At 53.1% G+C, this 20,807-nt stretch overlaps 2 protein-coding genes across 4 annotated transcripts in view; both read left to right on the forward strand.

Moving 5' to 3' along the window:
- CAPN5 (calpain 5) overlaps positions 1-20,807 on the forward strand; it is a 57,101-nt gene that overhangs the window by 28,182 nt on the left and 8,112 nt on the right. For all 3 annotated transcript variants that reach the window (XM_061380951.1, XM_061380953.1, XM_061380954.1), the window contains 4 exons: positions 14,305-14,513; positions 17,595-17,787; positions 18,599-18,792; positions 19,466-19,543. In XM_061380951.1, coding sequence (XP_061236935.1) covers positions 14,305-14,513; positions 17,595-17,787; positions 18,599-18,792; positions 19,466-19,543 — 674 coding nt within the window. The remainder of the gene's footprint in view (positions 1-14,304; positions 14,514-17,594; positions 17,788-18,598; positions 18,793-19,465; positions 19,544-20,807) is intronic.
- On the forward strand, positions 14-5,708 carry OMP (olfactory marker protein). The gene has a single exon (XM_061380962.1). It carries the CDS (start codon positions 3,331-3,333, stop codon positions 3,820-3,822), a length of 492 nt encoding a protein of 163 aa, XP_061236946.1. The 5' UTR covers positions 14-3,330; the 3' UTR covers positions 3,823-5,708.

Below are 20,807 nucleotides of genomic sequence, written 5' to 3' on the forward strand. Positions count from 1 at the left end.
GCAACACCCCTACAGGCTCATCTGTCCATGGGATTCTCCAGGCAGCATACTGGAGTGGGTTGCCATACCCTCTTGCAGGGGATCTTCCTGACCCAGAGATGGAACCTGCGTTTCTTGCAGCTCCTGCGTTGGCAGGCAGGTTCTTTACCACTAGTGCCACCTGGGAAGCCCGAGCAGTCTTTTGGTTCCATTTAAAAATGTTTCCCCTCCCACACCTGCACTGCTATCTGAGCAACCTCATGGCAGTTCATTCACCACGTGGAAACTGAGCACCAACTCTGCCTATACCATTGTGGGTACCAGGGACAGGTACCAATTTGCCAGCAAATTTGGAAACTTCAGCAGTGACCACAGGACTGGAAGAAGTCAATTTTCACTCCAGTCCCAAAGAAGGGCAATGCCAAAGAATGTTCAAATTACTGCAGAGTTACATTCATTTCACATGCTAGCAAAGTAATGCTCAAAATTCGCCAAGCTAGGCTTCAACAGTATGTGGACCGAGAACTTCCAGATGTTCAAGCTGGATTTAGAAAAGGGAGAGGAATCAGAGATCAAATTACTAACATCCATTGGATCATAGAAAAAGCAAGAGAATTCCAGAAAAACATCTATTTATGCTTCAAGACTATGCTAAAGCTTTTGACTGTGTGGATCACAACAAACTGTGGAAACTTCTTCAAGAGATGGGAATACCAGACCACCTTACCTGACTCCTGAGAAATCTGTATGCAGGTCAAGAAGCAACAGTTAGAACCGGACATGGAACAATGGACTGGTTCAAAATTGGGAAAGGAATATGACAAAGCTGTATATTGTCACCCTGCTTATTTAACTTATATGCAGAGTACATCATGAGAAATGCCAGGCTGGATGAAGCACAAGCTGGAATCAAGATTGCTGAGAGAAATATCAACAATCTCAGATATGTAGATGACACTACCCTTATGGCAGAAAGCGAAGAAGAACTAAAGAGCCTCTTGATGAAAGTGAAAGAGGAGTGAAAAAGCTGGTTTAAAAACACAGTGTTCAAAAAACGAAGATCATGGCATCTAGTCTCATCACTTCATGGCAAGCAGATGGGGAAACAATGGAAACAGTGAGAGATTTTATTTTCTTGGGCTCCAAAATCACTGCAAATGGTGACTGCAGATTTCATGACTGCAGCCATAAAATTAAAAGATGCTGCTCCTTGGGAAAAAAGCTATGACCAACCTAGACAGCATATTAAAAAGCAGAGACATTACTTTGCCAACAAAGATCCGTCTAGTCAAAGCTATGGTTTCTCCAGTAGCCATGTGAAAGTTGGACCATAAAAAAGGCTGAGTGCTGAAGAATTGATGCTTTTGAACTGTTGTGTTGAAAAACACTGTTGAGAGTCCCTTGGACTTAAAGAGATGAACCCAGTCAATCCTAAAGGAAATCAATCCTGAATATTCATTGGAGGGACTGATGCTGAGGCTGAAGGTCCAATACTTTGGCCACCTGATGCGAAGAACTGATTCTTTAGAAAAGACCCTGATGCTGGGAAAGATTGAAGGCGGGAGGAGAAGGGGATGACAGGATGAGATGGTTGGATGGCGTCACTGACTCAATGGGCATGAGTTTGCGCAAGCTCCAGGAGATGGTGAGGGACAAGCAGGCCTGGCATGCTGCAGTCCATGGGGTGTCGAAAAGAGTTGGACACGACTGAGTGACTAAACAACCAAATGCTTGTGGCTCACTAGGGGCCTCCCTGGTGGCTCAGTGGTGAAGAATCTGCCTGTGGTTCAGGAGACCTAGGCTCGATCCCTGGGTCGGGAAGGTCCCCTGGAAGAGGGCACGGCAACCCAGTCCAGTGTTTTTGCTTGGAGAATCCCATGGACAGAGGAGACTGGTGGGCTACAGTCTCTGGGGTCTCAGTGAGTCAGACACAACTAAAGCGACTGAACACACGTGGTCCACTAGACCCTTGATTGTTTTCAGTTATTATACTTTGGCCTGTGCTTCTGTCCGCTCTGTGTGTTTGTGGCATGTCATGGCAGCTTCCCTCTTCCGTCACCCCACCCCCAACTACACTCATATACTCCATTTCTTCCCTTTGCCCACATATAATAGTGGAGCTCCTGGTTCTCCCTCAAGTACTGAGTATATAAACATTTCTCAGATTCTTTCTTTCTTTCTCACAACCTTAAGTCTTCTGGGGGAAACTGAGGCTCGATACAGGTGTAGTAAGTGGTGGGATTTTAGTAGAGGAGATTCCTGGGCATGCGGCTGCCATGCAGCACAGGGCTGAGGCAGGGCCAGCAGGCAGGAATCATCTGGGTCAGTGATTCTCCCATCCAAGTACTAACCAGGCCCAACTCTGCTTAGCTTCCGAGATCAGATGAGATCGGGTGCATTCAGGGGGTATGGCTGTAGACTGGGTCAGTGATTCTCAGAACACAGTTCCTGGACTAGCAGCATCAGCATCACCTGGGACAAAATGCAGATTCTCAGGCCTCACGAGAGACAGATTAAATCTGAAACTCTAGGGTGGGGCCCAGCAAACTGTGTTTTAAGTTCTGCAGGTGACCGTGATGCTCCCTAAGGTTTGAGATCATGGATCTAGGTGAGAGGTGGCACCTGGGCTGGGGAGGAGAGCTTTCAGGGTAATCGACAGGCCTTGGCAATTGGGTGTGGAGGGGTAAAGGTGAGGCTGTGTCAAGGAGGGCTCCGAGATTTGGCTTAGTGAAGCGAAAAGTGTGGAAGTGTTAGTCGCTCAATCGTGTCTCCTCTTTGTGATCCCACGGACTGTAGCCCATCAGGCTCCTCCGTCCATGGAATTCTCCAGGCAAGGATACTGGAATGGGTTGTCAAATCTCAAATTGGTGGGCCCCTCTGGTACTTGTTCCCCACCCCTCAACTCCTGACAGGGGTTCTTCAGCCTCTCCCCACCGTGAGCACTTGCCCCCCACCTCTGGCTCTCTTACTGCCTGTAAGCAATGCTCCCTCTTCACAACAAGTCAGCTGCCTGCCCATCCGCGGTAGCCAGGGCGGTTGCCACAGCAATTGACATCAGCAGTTGGTCCCCGAGGAGCCTGCCGCTGTCCTGCCTGCCAGCCTGCAGTGCCTCCGTTACCACTTCTGCGACGAGCAGAGGAGATGGCATTGGGGATCCCTCCCTCCTAGGCACCCCGTTTTGAAGACTGGGTGGGGCAGGGAAGAGCCAGTGGCAAAGGGGGCGGGGCAAGGGGAGGGTCAGTGAGGGAGGCGGGGCCCCTCTTTGGTGGCCTCTTGCCTCTGCGGTGAGCCCCAAGTCCACTCGGCTCGCAGACGGTGGAGGCGGCAGCAGCAGCTAGCAGCAAGTGGGCCATGGCGGAGGACGAGCCGAAGCCTTCTCAGCTCAGCATGCCGTTAGTCTTGGACCGGGACCTGACCAAGCAGATGCGGCTGCGCATGGAGAGCCTGACGCAGCGCGGGCAGAAGCGCCAGGATGGCGAGAAGCTGCTGCGGCCGTCCGAGTCCGTGTACCGCATTGACTTCATCCAGCAGCACAGGCTGCAGTTTGAGCGCTGGGACGTCGAGCTCGACCAGCCGGGCAAGGTCACCATCACGGGCACCTCCCAGAACTGGACGCCCGACCTCACCAACCTCATGACGCGGCAGCTGCTCGACCCCGCGGCTATCTTCTGGCGCAAGGAGGACTCGGAGGCCATGGACTGGAATGAGGCCGACGCCCTGGAGTTCGGGGAGCGCCTGTCCGACCTGGCCAAGATCCGCAAGGTCATGTACTTCCTCATCACCTTCAGCGAGGGCCTCGAGCCCGCCAACCTCAAGGCTTCCGTGGTCTTTAACCAGCTCTGATGGCAGCTGCTGGTTGCCACACCCTCCCCTTGCCCACTTGCCTGTCCCCTGCCCCCCTCCCCACCCCAGGTGTGTGTTTGGGGACATTATCTTCTGGCTGCTGGCCTGTACTTGGCTTGGCCGGAGCTCAGCCTGTGTCCTTCCTCCTCTCCTTTCCCTGGTGCTGACGCTCCCCGCTCAGGGGAGGAAGATGCAAACTCTTCGTAGTCTAGAAGCTGAACTGGCTGCTGCTGCTTCTGCCCTAGACCATGGTGGCCTGGTCGGGGCCAGTGTGGGAAGATGAGAGGCCATGGGAAATTGCCTTCTCTCTGCTCCGTCGCAGGGAGAGACTGAGAGAGAGACCAGGATACAGACAGCAACAGGCAGAGAGAGACATATCTAAAGAACCAGGCATCCGGCTTCCTCCAGAGACAGGGAGGCAGAGACGACAGAGCAGCCTCCTTGGAGAGTCTGGCAAACAGGCATTTGCTGCCCTCATGGCCACAAAGCCTTTCCCTGGAGCCCGTGTCTGGAGGTGAACACCCAGCCCGAGAACCCAGGAAGGCGCTTCTCTGGGTACCTTGTGTGGTCCCACGACACCTTACTCTTAACACATCCGGCCAGGGTGCTGTGGGGGCTGATTTGGGCATGGGGAGTGACTGGCATGCTGGGGGCTGTGCAGACCAACTCTCGTTCTTCTGAGAATGACTTCAGGAGGGGAGGAGTGAAGGGGGAAGTCTGTCTGTCCATACGTACACATGTACCTCAAGAGGGATCATGCTATGTTCATTTGGATGTATTCTGTACCTGCCCTGTGAACAAGTCTGACTTTAGATGACCTATCATATAATCACCCAGCTGGTTGCCTGGTGGCCTTTAGCAGGAGCTTGATCAGGGTGACACTGGGGACGGGGTGCTTCTGAGCTGGGAGACGGAGGTTCATGCAGTGAAGTGGGGAGCAGTATAGTAAGCAGATATCCCTCTGCCTGGGGGAGAGTGGGAAGCTGGAGAGAGGGGGTCCAGAGTCCTAGAGCTGGAGGCAGTAGCATCTCTGGGGCCTGCTGGGACGTCAGGCTCTTCCTGGGTGACTGTTGGGAGATGGTGAGTGTGTCGTCTCGGTGCGGCATCTTTGGTGGAGTCAAAGGGTGGGGATGGACATGGCCTGGGAGAGCAGTTGTGACAGCTGATGGTCAGAAATGGGCTGGGGGTGGCAGTGTGGTGTGATGGTGAAACACTGGCCTCAGAGGTTGCTGGGGGCAACCCACTCACCAGAGAGGGAAACTGAGGCACAGTTGCCAGCAGATTCAGTTCCAGACCGCAAGCCTCACTCCCCTTCACACTACACAGGCCCAGAGTTCTGGCATCAGCCGAGGGCGCTTCAGACGCTTCCCGGCCCTCCAGGCCGGCCCACCCCGCCTTTTTTTTGTTGTTGTTAGGGATGTGCCTGTGACAGTTTGCTCGAGAAGCAGAGCTGTCGAGGGGTTGGAGAGCCCTGGGAACAGGCAGCGAGAGATGGAGGGTGAGAGCCAACCCCAGTGATCGGCACTGCTGGGAGGGCAGGCCCCCCACTTCAGAGGCAGGCAAATGGAAGCAGCTGGAGTAGGATTCTTCATTGAGAGGTTTGACTGTGATGTGAGCAACGGTCCATCCTAACTCAAAGCTCAGGGGTCTGTTCCGGGACATGCTAAGATTCCTGCTTACTTTCTGCTGACTCCGAGAGAGCCTGGAGGCCAGACCCCGGCAGATGGCGCAGCCGTTCTGTCTTTGCTTGACCTCTCCCTGCAGCTCTGGGGACCCTCTTGGTGCAGCCTGCTTGTACCCCCACCCCCTACCACATCTGCACCATTCAGGCATGAGTGCCTCTGCCGTGGCCACTACGCTTCCCCAATAAAGCCTGTGTGCCCCGCCTCGTGGTGTGCGTTCTCTTGTCAGGAGCCACCCCCTCCCTGGGCCCTCTCCACACTCCTGCCCTCTCCTCCCGCCGCCGCTTTCAGGGATGAGTCCCCGAGCAGGCAGGTGACTGGCCCAAGATCACATGTAGGATGGAGTTTGAAACCAGGTGCCCTGACACCCAGCTAGGAACCAGCACCCCTGACAGTTTTTTCTCCAGTGGTTCCCAGACCAGCCTCCATGTGAGGCCTCAGGGAGGCAGCGGGCACTGAGAGGGGATGGGGGGAACTCACCAAGTCAGGCTCCATCTTGAGTCTCCCTCCCTTGAAGGGTGGCTGGGCAGGGGGCAGACGGGACAGGAGAGTGGCTTAGGGGTAGGTAGGGTCAGGCCTGTGCCCAGGTTTCATCTGGTCTCGGTCACTAATTTGCTGCCTGTCCTCAGGCCTTGCCTCTCCCCCAGCCTCAGACTTTCTAAAGGGAACAGCCTGCTTCCGTGAAGCTCTTGTTTTCCTGCCCTGCTGACCGGATAAGGCCCATGTCACTGTGTCGCCTTAGTGCCCCAACTGAGCCCGAGCCTCACTCTAAGTGTTTGGACAATGACACCAGAAGCCCGGGGAAGAAGCTGCCTGCCCAAAGTCACAGCGGACGTGCAGGAGCGGGGAGGGTGTATATGAGAACCAAGCTCTGGATCTGTGGACCTTTGACTCCATGACACTGGCCCCCTGGAATGGGCAGGGGCGATGCCCCATCTCACCGGAGGGCTCAGGCCCCGGGCGAGGCTGGTTTCTCCCCAGAGACAAGGTCAGGCCTCACTTCAGAGGCCACTCTTCAGGTTTTGCTTCAGAACAACCCCCAGTCAGGTGTCGCAGCCCTGTCTTCCTCCACCCCAGAGCCCTGCCCAGAGCAGCCGCTGCTGCCCTGATTCTCTTCCCCAAGCCCAACGTCCAGCCACAGCCTCCGTCCACTCCTGAAGATGCTTCTGGGAGGGGTGTGTGTGGGGGGGCGGGGACCGAGAGAAGAAACCAACCCTCCCGCTCTCCAAGAGCAGCAGTAAAGGCCTGGTTTTGCTCCCGAGACTGGGCTGGGAGGAGGGCAGGGAATGTGAAGTGAGGATGCACTTTCCATGGAACCTGTGAGAAAGCCCCAGCAGCAGACCTGGCCTTTCCCGAGCTCGTGCCTCCCGCTGAGCCAGGGTAAGGTGGTGTGAGGGGCTCTGCCTGGCCCTGCCACCAGCCACCACCTCTGCGACCCCAGGAGACCTTTTTGAGTCTGTTTTCTCATCTGCCATTCCGTGGGAGCTTATAATGGTACCTTCCGTGTAGGGTCGTCGTGAAGAAGAAATGAGTTAGCGAAGTGCTGAGCTTCCTCAGTGGCACATGGGCTTCCTCTCTGGGTCTGCTCATTGTAAATACTTTCTCGGTCACTGTAGACATGGGGTCTCACTTTTCACAGTGATTCTGAGAGAGTGAGAGGAACATATTTACTGAGGAAGAGCGCACGCTGCAGAGAGGTGACGTGCATTGCCTGAGGCAGCGCAGCAGCCAGTGCTTCTGGCGGCAGCACAGTGAGGTGGTGGCACGGGCAGGGTCCCGGCCTGCTCTGGTTGGAGAGAGTGGTCTTGGTGGAGTGGAGTCTCTTCACGTCACGGGGCTCAGAAGGGCCCAGTGGAGGGGACCTCCAGCCCTCACAGTCTAGCCTGGGAGCCCTGCGGGAGGGGGCTGCCCCGGGCTGTCTCTGAGCATCTGGCTGGGCCACTCTTGTGAACAGGGATCCCCAGCGCCCCCTGCTGGTGTGTCAGTGCCCTGCTGTCTGGGTGCTGACCCATGGGGTAGGGGTGGGGGTTACCCATCTTCCTGGTCTCTTCTTGTCATGGTGTCTGAAACTCAGGAGTTTGAGACTCTTGAAATCAGAAGCTGAGAACTGAGAAACTTCAGATGCTCAGAAGAACCAGGGACTCTTTGGTTTCGAGGAGCCGAAGAAGCCTGTGGCTCACCTCACACAAGTTGGGTAATGAATGCAGGAAACCCCACTGCAGTCCCGTGACCCGCAGCCCTACCGTGGCTGGGGTCTCAGGCAGAAATCTGTGGGATGTTCCCTCTCTGTCACACAAGCAGACACGCACACGCATGCACACACACTTGCACAGAAACACACCGATGCACACACTGACTTTCACATACACATGCATGCTTCTGTGTACACACACATGGGCATTCACTCACTGGCCCAGAGTCCAGCAGGATTTGAACCCTGCCACTTGGGTCTGGGTGGGAGTCCCTCAGGAAAAGCCCCAGTAAGGAAAGGGGGAGGAGTCCAGGTGCCAGGGCACCAAGGGGCACTGGGGCACACCCATTAGTGAGGCTTTGAAGTTTCTGGGTGATTCTGCAGTGGGTGGCTGAATGGGTGTGCATGCTGAGTTGCTTCAGTAGTTTCTGACTCTCTGCGATCCTATGGATTGTAGCCCTGTTAGGCTTCTCCATCCATGGGATTCTCCAGACAAAAATCCTGGAGTGGGTTGCCGTGCCCTCTTCCAGGGGATCTTTCCGACCCAGGGGTCGAACCCATGTCTCTTATGTCTCTTGGATTGGCAGGAGGATTATTTACCACTAGGGCCACCTATGTGTGAGGTTGTTTGCAATCCCACTGAGCTCTTGCCTCACTGCCTCATCAGCCCAAGGAGGTAGCTCAGCCCTGTCAGGCCTTGTTTTTCCCATCCGCCCAGTGGGCTGTTGCCAAGGTTTTCCTTTCTCCTCTTGGGAGGGAAGTTGACCAGGTCACCCCAAGGTTGCACACATCATGTACCCCACATATCAGCAGGGATGACCCCTCATGTGTGCACAGCCCTCCACAGTTGATGCATCTTAGTGCTCACAGTCTTGGAAGGAGGGTAGGTAGATGAGGACTCCTTGGGAGATACAGAGTTAGACAGAACTGAAAGAGTGTTCCAGGGAAGAGAAAGGCAGGGGCTTGTAAAGGCAAAAGCCGTAAGATTGTTAAAGGAACTATTTGTTCTCAAGGGCTAGACTGTCACGAGTTGTTTTAGGGTAAAGGATCCAATAAATATCTTGAGTTTCTGGAACACTGGGCAGACGTTCTGGATGGCTGCGTTAAAACAAGAAGTGGTCAAAGTTCAGATTCCATGTGGGCAGATGCATGCAGAAGTCACACTTGCTCAGTGGCCTCCCAGCCCCATTTTAGAGCGCGTTCTTAGGAAAACCAACTCCATTTTCATTTTTCCTTCATACCACTAGTGAGTACAAACTCCCCAGCTGGCCAAGGCCTCTCTGTGGCCAGCACTTGCAGATTTTCCTCCTGGGAAGACAGCCAGCTATGGAGTTAGGCCTAGCCATGTGGGAAGGAGCTTGGAGGAGGGGCTGCCTGAGGGTGCCCAGGGGAAGGTGGGGGGAGGCCCCTGCCAGCTGCTGCTCAGCTGGCCCCTGAGGGACAGGGTCTGGTGTGTGGCCAGTAGAGGGAGCCACCTGTTCCAAGCTGAGGTGTCCTGAATCTACAGGGTGTAGATTCCTGTGGGGCCTGAGGGAGGCAGTGTTCAGGGGTGAAGCTGAGAGCTGCCTGCAGGGCTTTGAATGCTGGGCCAGGGAGCTGGTGTCCATGGCGATGGAGCTTTTCAGCTGTAGACACTCTAGAGCGGGGAGACAGCCTAGTGAGCCCTTGTGTCCATCGCTCCGTCTCAGCAATTGCTAACTCATGGTTGATCTTTGTTTCCTCTGCAGCCCTCTCTCCCCTAGAGTGTTAGTAGCTCAGTTGTGTCTGACTCTTTGTGACCCCATGGACTGTAGCCCGTCAGGCTCCTCTGTCCATGGAATTCTCCAGGCAAGAATACTGGAGTGAGTTGCCATTCCCTGCTCCATGAAATCTTCCCGACCCAGAGATTGAACCCTGGTCTCCCGCGTTGCAGGCGGATTCTTTACCATCTGAGCCACCACAACCCTCTCTTTCTGAGGCAGCGTATCATTTCCTCTGTAAATATTTCTGGATGCATCTCTAAAAGATAAGGACTTGTTCGAAACAAAGCAAAACCCTATAATCATAATACTGTAACATAGCTGAAATAATTTTACAGTAATTCCTTACCACCATCAAATATCCTGCAAATATTCTGATTTCCAATTTGTGTCATAAATGGTTGCATGGATGTTTTACAGTTTGAATCAAATCCAAACAAAGGTCCATTACTTCAGTCTGGTGGTTCTCCTTCATCTTTTCGTGTTTTTTCCCTTGCAATTTATTTGCTGAAGAAATCTCGCTTATCCTGTGGGGTTTCCAACCATCTAGATTTTGCAGGCTCTGTTTTCAGGGTGTTGACTGATGTTTGTGCTCTGCATTTCCTGTGAGGTGGGACTTACCTCTGGGGGCATGATAAGGTTCAGGCACAATGTTTTTGGCACAACTGCTTCATGAGTGAAGGTCTCTCAGGAGGGACATCATCTCTGGTTGTCTTTCTCTTCTGTGACATGGAAACCATCCACATTCCTAAGTGGAGGTTAGAAGCCATGATTGCCTAAATCCGTCATTTGCCAGTGGTTCCAAGAGAGTAGGAGGGTGATATTCTTAATTTCTTCCTCTTTTCTCAGCTGGGATTCATTACCAGATAAAGGCCTCCCTTCATCTTTATAACACTGTTGCTTATAGTGGTTACTTTATAACACTGTTTGTATAGAAAAGTCAGGATTTTTTTTCTCCCTTCACTTTCCAGTTTCAAAAAAATCAATTGATTCCTTGCCACCCTCCACTAGTGACTAATTATTTGTTTGTGTTGGTATCATCACGATCTCATGAATTTGAACATATTGGATGTGTTTTCACTCATCACAGTCATTGTCCTTATGGCTGCTCAGCTTGGCCCGTCTCTGGCTAGTAGGAGCTTCTTTAGATTGGTCCTGAGTATTTTGATTATCTCCTTGATTTTTTGCATGACCAGATGTGATCTAGAGCAGCGGTCCCCAATCTTTTTGGCACCAGGGATCTGTTTCATGGAAGACAATTGTTCCATGGATGGGGTGGAGGGGAGATGGTTACAGGGCGATTCAGGTTCATTATAGCAGGGTTCTCGCTCCTGTGAGAATCTAATGCTGCCCCTGATCTGACAGGAGACGGAGCTCAAGTGGTAATGTAAGCGGTGGATGCTCCCGTGCTTAATCACTGAGTCGTGTCTGACTTTGCGACCCCATGGACTGCAGCCCACCAGCCTGCTCTGTCCATGGAAATTTTCTTCCAAGCAAGAATACTGGAGTAGGTTGCCATTTCATCCTCCAGGGATCTTCTCCACTCAGGGATCGAACCCGCATCTCCTGCACTGCGGGTGGATTCTTTACCTCTGAGCCATCAGGGAGGCCTTCATGAGTGGCTTGTCAATACAGACGGACACATCTCTCGCTGGCCTGCCACTCCTGATGTGTGGCCCGGTTCATAATAGGCCATGGCACTGGTCCATGGTCAGGGAGCTAGGGACCCCTGGTCTAGAGGGTGTTTGGTTTGTATGCCCGTGGCAGCTCACCTTCCTCTCACTTGGTACCGTGGCTGGCAGAGGGAGGGGCTGAGGGGTGAGAAGGCTGGCCTGGGGGTCAAGGGCTGTGATGTGGAAAGGAAATTGAAGCCCACCGGGATCCCTGACTCTGCATCACAGGCCCTGGAGCCTCATTAGCTGCCTCTTGAGTCACAGAGAGTTCAGAGTCAAGCCCTGGGTTTGCCTAATGATTCTCTTGTGGCCCCAGTGGTACCTCTCAGCTCCTGTGAGGGCTCCTCTTCCTACCTCCTCCAACCCCATCCCATGCAGTCCAGAGCTTTCAGAGTGGGGAGGAGTGGAGGAGGGTGCAGTGGCCAGGCCAGTGTTCCCAGCTTATGGCTCCTGCATGGACCCTATGTATGATACACTTTTCTGTCCTGAAATCAAGTGTTGGGAAGCGTGTCAGGGATCAGGACAGAGGCCAGCCTGGGAGTTTTCATTGAGAAGGGACGCAGAAGTGACTGCAAAGGGACCAGCTCATCTCGAGTCCCTGCTGGGTTCTAGACGCTGTGTCAAGCTCCGAAGCCCCTGAGTGTGAATCCTGCCTGTGCCTGTGGGTGGCCTCTGCCTGCAACTTCCTGCCCCACCCCCTCAGAAGACAGCCCGAGTGTTCTGGGCACTGTGGCCCTTAGCAGGGCTCCATTGGTGGCTGGGGCACCTCTCACTGTGCTTAGCATTTTCATTTTCTTGGTCTCTAGTGTCCCACTGGGAGTGTTTCTCTTTGCCAACATCCCTGTTGATGGTAAGAGGCGTGTAAACAAAAGCATCCTTAATGAGGGTGGGTGTTGGGAATAGATTTTGGCCTCCATCTCTGTGTTCAGGCTGGTCTGTGTCTTGGGGTTTACAGCCTCCTGATACATCTTGGGCTTCTCAGCCCAGATGCCTGCGTGCCCGCTCCCATACCTGGGAGTGATTTTCTTCTAGAAGGAACTTCTTATTGTCTTGATGGGGTTTGGCTCTTCTGGGTCCTGTGTCCAGAAGGGCCAGCAGATGCCCTTGACTCAGCAGGGTGAGGGTTTTCCCTGCCTTCCACTTCCTGCTGCCCCAGCTTGCCTCTGTTTATCTGCATCTGCTCAGGAGGGTCAGCTCTCAGGACAGCTGCTCAGAAGCTGCTGCTGGCCCTCCAGGGTTGGGCCCACCTCTGTCTTTTCTCCATGGCCCACCATGTACTCCGTGTCAGCCTCAGCACTTGCCCGCATGCCTGCCTTTCCTTCCAGACTGGGAGCCTGCCAAGGGCAGGGACCATGTCTGAATCACCTGGGTCCTTGGTGCCAGCATGCCTCTGGGTGCAGAGTGGTGCATACTGATACAGAACTCAGTATTTGGAAACAGACAGACCTGAGTTGAATCCTGGCTTCAAACCCAGGTCTGCCTGCCTCCAAAGAATGTGTATATTTTCTAGTTATGTGACCCCGGACACGTTGCTTGCCTTCTCTGAGCCTTAATTTTCTCGTCTATAAAGTAAGGATGGTTATAATAGTAATCTGTTCATGGGGTGGTTGTGTGAATTAAACTGAGGTACTCCATGGTGGTCAGAGACTTGGTAAACTCCATGGATTATTTATGGAGTTCTAAGATGCTACATGGGAGAAGGCAATGGCACCCCACTCCAGTACTGTTGCCTGGAAAATCCCACTGATGGAGGAGCCTGGTAGGCTGCAGTCCATGGGGTCGCTAAGAGTAGGACATGACTGAGCGACTTCACTTTCACTTTCCGCTTTCATGCATTGGAGAAGGAAATGGCAACCCACTCCAGTGTTTTTGCCTGGAGAATCCCATGGACGGAGAAGCCTGGTACGCTGCAGTCCATGGGGTCGCACAGAGTCGGACACGACTGTAGCGACTTAGCAGCAGCAGCAGCAAGATGCTACATAGTCAACCTTATTAAGAGTCCCAGTGAATGCCTTTGGACTTATACATTCAGTTACCATGTTTATTGGGCTTCCTTGTGGCTTAGCTGCTAAAGAATCCACCTGCAATGTGGGAGACCTGGGTTGGATCCCTGGGTTGGGAAGATCCCCTGGAGAAGGGAAAGGCTACCCACTCTAGTATTCTGGCCTGGAGAATCCCATGGACTGTATAGTCCATGGGGTCGCAAAGAGTCGACACGACTGAGCGACTTTCCCTTCACCACATTTATTAAGGACCCTCTCTGGGCCAGGTGCTGGGTGGATAGCAGTGACCAAGACTGACGTGTCTCTGCCAGACTAAGGTGACATTCCAGTGACAGTATCAGTGCCGAACACATCACACACTTGTGTAATTATAACTGGGGAAAGTGTCTCAGAGGAGAAGTGCCAGGGGCCATGAGATGGATGGACAGCTGTGCTGGCCTAGTCTGAAGAGTCAAGGAGGGCTTCCTGGAGGAGGAGGGTAGGCCCTAAAGGACCAGCGAGAGTCAGCTGGAGGAAGAGCAGGTGCAGAGTTTCTAAGCAAAGCCTGGAGCAGGGCACAGCGGGTGGGGACTGGGGTGGATGGGGGCCGAGAAATGAGCCTGGGGAGGTGGGGGTAGCAACAGAGCACATTAAAGGTTTGGACCTTATTTTCCAGGGAAGTGACCTGATCAGACAGCTCTCTCTGCTGCTGTGCAGTGTAGGGGTGGGTGTGGCTACTGATGCTGTTCCCCTATCCTGGGGTGAGGATATGGAGGACTGGGCCAGGGTGGTGCCAAGGGATCGAGAGGAGGAGACGGATTTTCAAAGAATGTGGGTGCTCAGATTGGATGAAGAAAGGGAAAGAGGGGACGCCAGTGTGACTGCTGGCTTTTGGTTCAGGCAGGATGCAAGGAGGGAGTTTCTGGTGGTACCACTGACCAGGCAGGACTGAGATGAATGTTGCTATATTTCTGAGGGGAGGATGCAGATGGGAGGGAGGGGGAAGCTCATAGAATCCTAGTATGACAGGGCCTCAGGGAGCCTCCAGCCCCTGCAAGGGTGGGGACATAGAGGCCCGGAGATAAGAAGGACTCGCATTGGTTCATGGCCGCCATGGGGAGTGAACCCAGTATTCCTTTCCATTTGATTCCCACTTCCTCAGGAAGCTGGCTGTGACTCTCATTGTGTCCCCATCCTGCCTCTCTCCCGATCCAGGTCATCCCAGACTGGAAGGAGCAGGAGTGGGACCCCGAGAAGCCCAATGCCTACGCAGGCATCTTCCACTTCCACTTCTGGCGCTTCGGGGAGTGGGTGGATGTGGTCATCGATGACCGGCTGCCCACAGTCAACAACCAGCTCATCTACTGCCACTCTAGCTCCCGCAATGAGTTCTGGTGTGCCCTGGTGGAGAAGGCCTACGCCAAGTAGGTGCCAGTGGGGGTGGGTGGGTGGCTAGGCTGGGGTGGTGCTGTTCTTGGGCTTTGGAGGTCTTCATCTCGCTGCAGTCACACACACACAGAAGTGAGGGGCAGGTGCAGACATAGCAAGTTCAGAGCCCAGTACCCAGAGCACAGCCAGCTGAACCTTCGCCAGGTGCGGTGGAGGCCGGACTGAAGGGCCCCTGGGTACCTTGTGTTAGGTCCTCATATAGTTACTTGCTTCTACTTGGGAAGACAGAGGCCCAGGCAGGTGTCCTGCAGGTAGCGGGGAGCAGAGCCAGCAGCTCCATTTCGGTCGACGGTTCTTTTCCAAAGACCCAAGTTGCCAAGCCCTCCTTGGAGGCCTTGTTGGGGCTGTGCTGTCTCCAAGCCAGGCTGGTCGAGGAGGGTGGGCCAAACCCCTGCCTTTCCTGCTCCCTGGGCCTCCCTCTCCACCCATTGGTCTGTCTACCAGACTGTCCAGCCATTCTAGCTTTGCTGACTCCTCCTTCTGCTCTGTGCCAGGCCCTGTGTTGCCAGCACAGGCTTGAGCAAAGGTTTGCTGAGCTGTGGAAGGCTTTGGGGTGGAGTGACCTGCCCAGGCCCTGCAGGACAGGTACAGCCTGGGGCAGGATGGGCAGCAGGGTCAGAGACCAGTTGCTGGCGCTGTAGGAGCCTCTCCCTGGTTCCTCTTTCCAGACGCATTTGTCCCTCTCCTGGGACAGTGTGTGTGTGTGTGTGTGTGTGTAAATGTAAAGGGAAAAAACAAAAAATCCATCATCAAAAACAAACCCATTAAGGAAGCTTCCATTTTTAATCTTAAGAAAGCAAACCCGCCCCCTGGTGGTCACTTGGTCACCAGCTTCCTAGGTGCAGGCTCCTCTCCTCCCATTCTGGGAGACCCACTCAGTGACTCGGTAGGCTTGCTCTTTTTTTTTTTTTAATAAAATTTTTATTATTTTTTAAAAAGATTTTATTATTTTAAAAAATTTTCCAGAATAGAATATTTATCATTTTGACCATGTATAAATGTACAGTTCAGTGGCATCAGTTAGTCACAATGCTTTGTACCCATCATCACTGTCTGTAGCCAGTATAGACAGTGATGGTGTTTCATCATCCTCCACATAAACTCTGTTACCCACTAAACAATAACTCCCTTTTTATCCCTTCTCCCAACCTTGGGAACCTCCATTCTGCTTTTTTTCTCAATGAATTTTCCTATTCCAGGCAGCTCATGTAAGTGGAATACTTGTCCTCCTGTGTCTGCCTTATCTCAATTAGCATAATCTTTTCTGGGTCCATCTGTTTAGCATATATGTTTCGCATATAGCTAAACTCTGCTTCTCTTTATGGCTGAGCAGTATTCTGTCGTATGTGTGTGCTGCGTTTTGTTTATCTGTTTATCTGTTGATAGACACTTGCGTTGTCTCCACATGCTTAGTCTTATGAATAGTGTTGCTGTGAACACTGGTGTGCAAATATCTGTTCGAGTGTCCGCTTTCAGGTCTGTGTAATATATATCGGGTTGGCCAAAAAGCTCATTTGGGTTTTTCTGTAAGATGTTATGGAAAAACCTGAATGATCTTTTCGGCCAATCCAGTCATATTGTAGTTCTGTGTTTATATATAAAAAAAAATTTTTGTAGAGTATTTTATTTATTTGTTCATTAATTTTGGTTGTGCCAGGCAGCATGCAGGATCTTAGTTCCCTGACCAGGGGTTGAACCCATGCCACCCGCATTGGGAGCATGGAGTCTTACCCACTGGACCACCAGGAAGGTCCCTGTGTTTACACTTTTGAGTAACCACCAACTTGTTTTCCACAGAGGGCTGTACGATTTATGCTTGCTTGTTTTCTTTTTAAAGTTTGTTTACTTTTTAAATTATAAAATGAATACGTATCTGTTACAGCAAATCCAGAAAATACAGAAAGCCATGCAGAGGATAAAACTCTCCCATATTCCTACATGGTCTCCTAGGCCACTGCTCTCCCCTTCCCGGTTCTGGGCCATCTGGATTAATAAGTGCGGCAGCTCCTCTGCTCGGGACAGCATGACAGTGTCCCCTCAAGGCCCGCCCCCTCTGTGTGTCTCCATTTCCTCCCTTTGCTCTCCCCACACCCTCCTCCACCACTGGCAGCTCTTCTAACATCTTTGATGCCTCTTTTGTTTGTTGGTTACTTTGCAAAGCCTGTGCTGGTGTTCTGTGGGCTTATGAAAGGACATTTTGCCATATATCCCATTTTGCTACTCACATTCACATTTAGTATTCTGCCTTGAAGACCTTGACCCTAAAGGAGCCACAGCTGTGTCTCTAGCATCTGACATGTTGCCCCTGTGGTATTGTGCTCAGTTGCTCAGTCGTGCCCAACTCTTTGCAACCCCATGGACAGTAGCTTGCCGGGCTCCTCTGTCCATTCTCCAGGCAAAGATACCGGAGTGGGTTGCCATTTCCTACTCCAGGAGATCTTCTTGACTCCAGGGATAGAACTTGCATCTCGTATGTCTCCTGCATTTGCAGACAGATTCTTTCCACTTTGCCACCTGGAGTAGATACTTAATCTTTTTGAAATGAATTATTGTAATTGGAATCCGACTGTATTGCTTTTTCAAATGTTACAAGAAAGCACTAGCATTTTCCCCACAGTAAGAATTCCTTTAGTGTTTTGCTCAATGGCTGCTTAATGTTCCAGAGTTGAGATGCAGCATTAGCTTTTAAAACCAATTCCCTGTTGTTAGACATTTAGATGATTTCCAGTTGTACATTGTTAATAATGTTAGTCATCCAGAAATGATATGTCAAAAGACATATGAACTTTTAACAATTTGGAAAAGAATTGCTGGATTTCTAGACAGCTAGGTTTTGAAGATGAGGCTGTGAAGGCAAAGGGGAATTTGAGTGACAAAATGGTGTGGTTCATGGGATGGATGTTGGCCTCGGAGCCGGAGACCTGAGTTTTGGTATTGGCTCTGTTGTGTGACCTGCTGTGTGACCTGAGTGGTTCTCTTGACCTCTCTGAGTCTCAGAAATCTCCCCTATAAGGCTGGGGAATCTGAGCTAGGGGTTCTTTCCACGTTGCTTCCAGGCTGGCGGGCTGTTACCAGGCCCTGGATGGAGGCAACACGGCGGACGCGTTGGTGGACTTCACAGGTGGGGTTTCTGAGCCCATCGACTTGACCGAGGGTGACTTTGCCAACGACGAGGCCAAGAGGAACCAGCTCTTTGAGCGTGTGCTGAAAGTGCACAGCCGGGGAGGCCTCATCAGCGCCTCCATCAAGGTGAGTGCACAGAGACAACAAGCCCCAGAGGCTACCCCCACAACCCTTCATTGACCTGACTGGGGTGGGGGGTGACTGTGGCTTCCCAGGCAGATCCCCTACCCAGGCTGGCTCATAAATCAGACCCTCGGCCTCCTGGGAGGAGGGGAGCAGTTAGAGGGTGCAGCCTTTCCCCAGGGCTGGACAGCACAAGCCTTAGGCCCCCTGCCCTAAGGCCTTGCCCACACTGTTCAACCAGCACCCCCATTCTGGCCCTCTCCTGTTGGAGAGATGGGTGTCTGTATATTCGAGAGTCATCAGCCAAGCTTTGAAAAATCAAGCCATGAGGCGGCTGGAAGAGGGAAGGGAGCCCCTTCTGCCTGCTGGCACAGGCCCAGGAGCTACAAGAGGATCGTCTTATTTCACTGACTGCTCATGTTTTGGGTGGGAAAGCGGGGATTCAAGCAGAATTTGAACCCATGTTTGGCTGACCAAGTGGTGTTTTGATAAAACGATTATCTGGAAAATTAAAAAGCCCTGATTGTCTGACTTCTGTGGTGTAAATACTCCCACCATGGTTGATGTCGAGCTACTGTTTTAGCAGCCAGGTTGCAGAATTTCATCAGTGTTAGTGGACTCCAGCACAGCTGTGGGCTGACCCCACTGCAGGTCCCAGGCTTTGTAAAGGGCTGTGAATGCCAGGTCAGTCCCTAACCGCAGAGAAAGGAGGTCGTCGGGGCTGCCATTCCCGCCCCGTCCTATAGGGGGCGGTGTGCCCCCTGCTCCCGCTGGAGCCCGACAGGCCCCGCCTCTGAGCATCTGTGTCCCACAGGCAGTGACAGCGGCAGACATGGAGGCCCGGCTGGCGTGTGGCCTGGTGAAGGGCCACGCGTACGCCATCACGGATGTGCGCAAGGTGCGCCTGGGCCATGGCCTTCTGGCCTTCTTCAAGTCGGAGAAGCTGGACATGATCCGCCTGCGCAACCCCTGGGGCGAGCGGGAGTGGAACGGGCCCTGGAGCGACACGTGAGGCCCGGGGAGAGGGAGTGGGTGGGGCGGTGAAAGGGGAAGCACAGGGCAGGCACCAGGTGGGAGGGCTGAGCGCCGGGGGCTTGGGCAAGGCCATGGCGGGCTTCCTGGAGGAGGTGGCGCCAGGGCTGGGGCCTTGAAGGATTTGCGGGGAGGATGGCATTAGGAGAAGACTGTCTTTGGAGGGGGTTGTGGGGTGGATTCAGTGTGGGTGGAGGTCTGGAGGTAGGGAGGAGCTGATTCCTTAGGGGATGTAGAGACCCCTCCGGTGCAAGAGTGAGGAAAGCAGGAAGGGAGGCCACCAGGAGTGGGAATGGGAGCGACTGCCCTGTGCTTGGCTCATGTCCCTGGTGAGGCCAGGAGAGGAGTGGAGCCCAGACCCCCACTGAAGGAGCTCCCTTCATTGAGAGTCAGCTCCCCCTTCTCCCCGAGCCTGAAGCTTGGCTCCCAGACCCCCCAGGTCCTGGCAGCCCACCGTTACCTGCAAGAGTGGGCAGAGAAGGCTTCTTGGAGAGGGGCTGGGCATGGCCCTGTGCCCCTGACCATCCCCACACTGATGGAGGCCTGTTGCTGAGCCATCCCTCATGCCTCCTGTCCCTTGCCAGGGTGGCTTTGCTGGGGTTCCTCCTCTGATCCTCTCCCCTCTTGCCTCCCTGTGCTCACATCCCAGCTCAGAGGAGTGGCAGAAGGTGAGCAAGAGTGAGCGGGAGAAGTTGGGTGTGACCGTGCAGGATGACGGCGAGTTCTGGTGAGTGTGCCCTTGCCCAGGGCAGGTGTCCAGGGCTGAGAGGGGAGCCTCCTGTGTGCCAGGTAGGGAGCACTGGGCAGGATGGCAGGAGTCAGGGCTCTAGCCAATGCCTCATGGTCAACTTGTCGTGTGACCTTGGACAAGTCACGGCATCTCTTTGGGCCTGTTTCTGCCCCTGTGAAGTGAACTGGGCAGAATGGACCATTTTGTCCCCATGGTTTCCCACCTCCCACCTCAGGGGACCCTGTGCTGCTCTGGTACCCAGGCAGAGCCCTCAGCAAGTAGACCAGGTTACTAGACCAGGTACTAGTGGGCAATTGACCAGAGGACGTAGGGCACATGGCTGCCTGATGCCAAGAGCAGGTAGGAAGAGGAGAGGCCTCACAGAGGAGCTAAGACTCAGGGTGCAAAGGAGCCTTGTGGAGACCCAGCCCAGAGGCAAGAAAGCATGCTTGGGTTTGTGGAGAGTGAGTTCAGGGAGGCAAGGCAGGTTGGCTGGGAAGATCATAGCAGCCTGGCTTAAAGAGCATATTCATGATTTGTGCATTCATTCACTGTTGCATTCATTCATTCTACATTTAGCCCTGGCTGTATGCTAGGCTCAGTGTCTGTCTTCAGCAGGACACTTTATTTGGAGACTGAGGGGTACAGGGTACCCTGTGTGTGGGAGATGCTATGAGGGCTCCAGGCAGACCCAGAGGTACATGGCAATGATCTTGGCACCCTAGTGAGGTCCCCTCCTGAAGGTGTCAGGGGAGTCGCTGCAGGAGACCCACCTAGGCCCTCTGGTCTGGGCTCCTGTGGACGAGATCCACTTTGCCCAGTCTGGCTCAGGGGCCAGTTGAATTAAAACAGCAGTAGAAAACCCTCATTAGGAATGGGAAGAATTTCTCGTAAGGCCTTTCTTAAATATCTTCACCCTTGATGCATGTATGTGCATATTCTCATGTATGTGCACACTTGAAGGAGGGTGGGCCCTTCCCTTCCTCCCACCCAGGCTCCTGGAGGGGTGGCAGCATCCTGGTCACTGCAGCTCACCTAGCAAGGGGTTCAAACCACTAGCCGTGGACTATAATGGATGGAAATATGCTTTAGAAACTGTAGAGGGCTGTACATATCAGTTATTCGTACTAGTAATGATTGTAACAGCCAGCCTTTGCCAACTCCTTTCTGCCAGAAGTTGTACTACATGTTTTTATTGAGTAGCTTAATTCCTGTGCAAACTCTGCGAAGTAGGCAGCTGCTGTTAGACTGATGCCCATTT

Source organism: Bos javanicus, chromosome 15, assembly GCF_032452875.1.
Source record: "Bos javanicus breed banteng chromosome 15, ARS-OSU_banteng_1.0, whole genome shotgun sequence".
Lineage (NCBI taxonomy): Eukaryota > Metazoa > Chordata > Mammalia > Artiodactyla > Bovidae > Bos > Bos javanicus.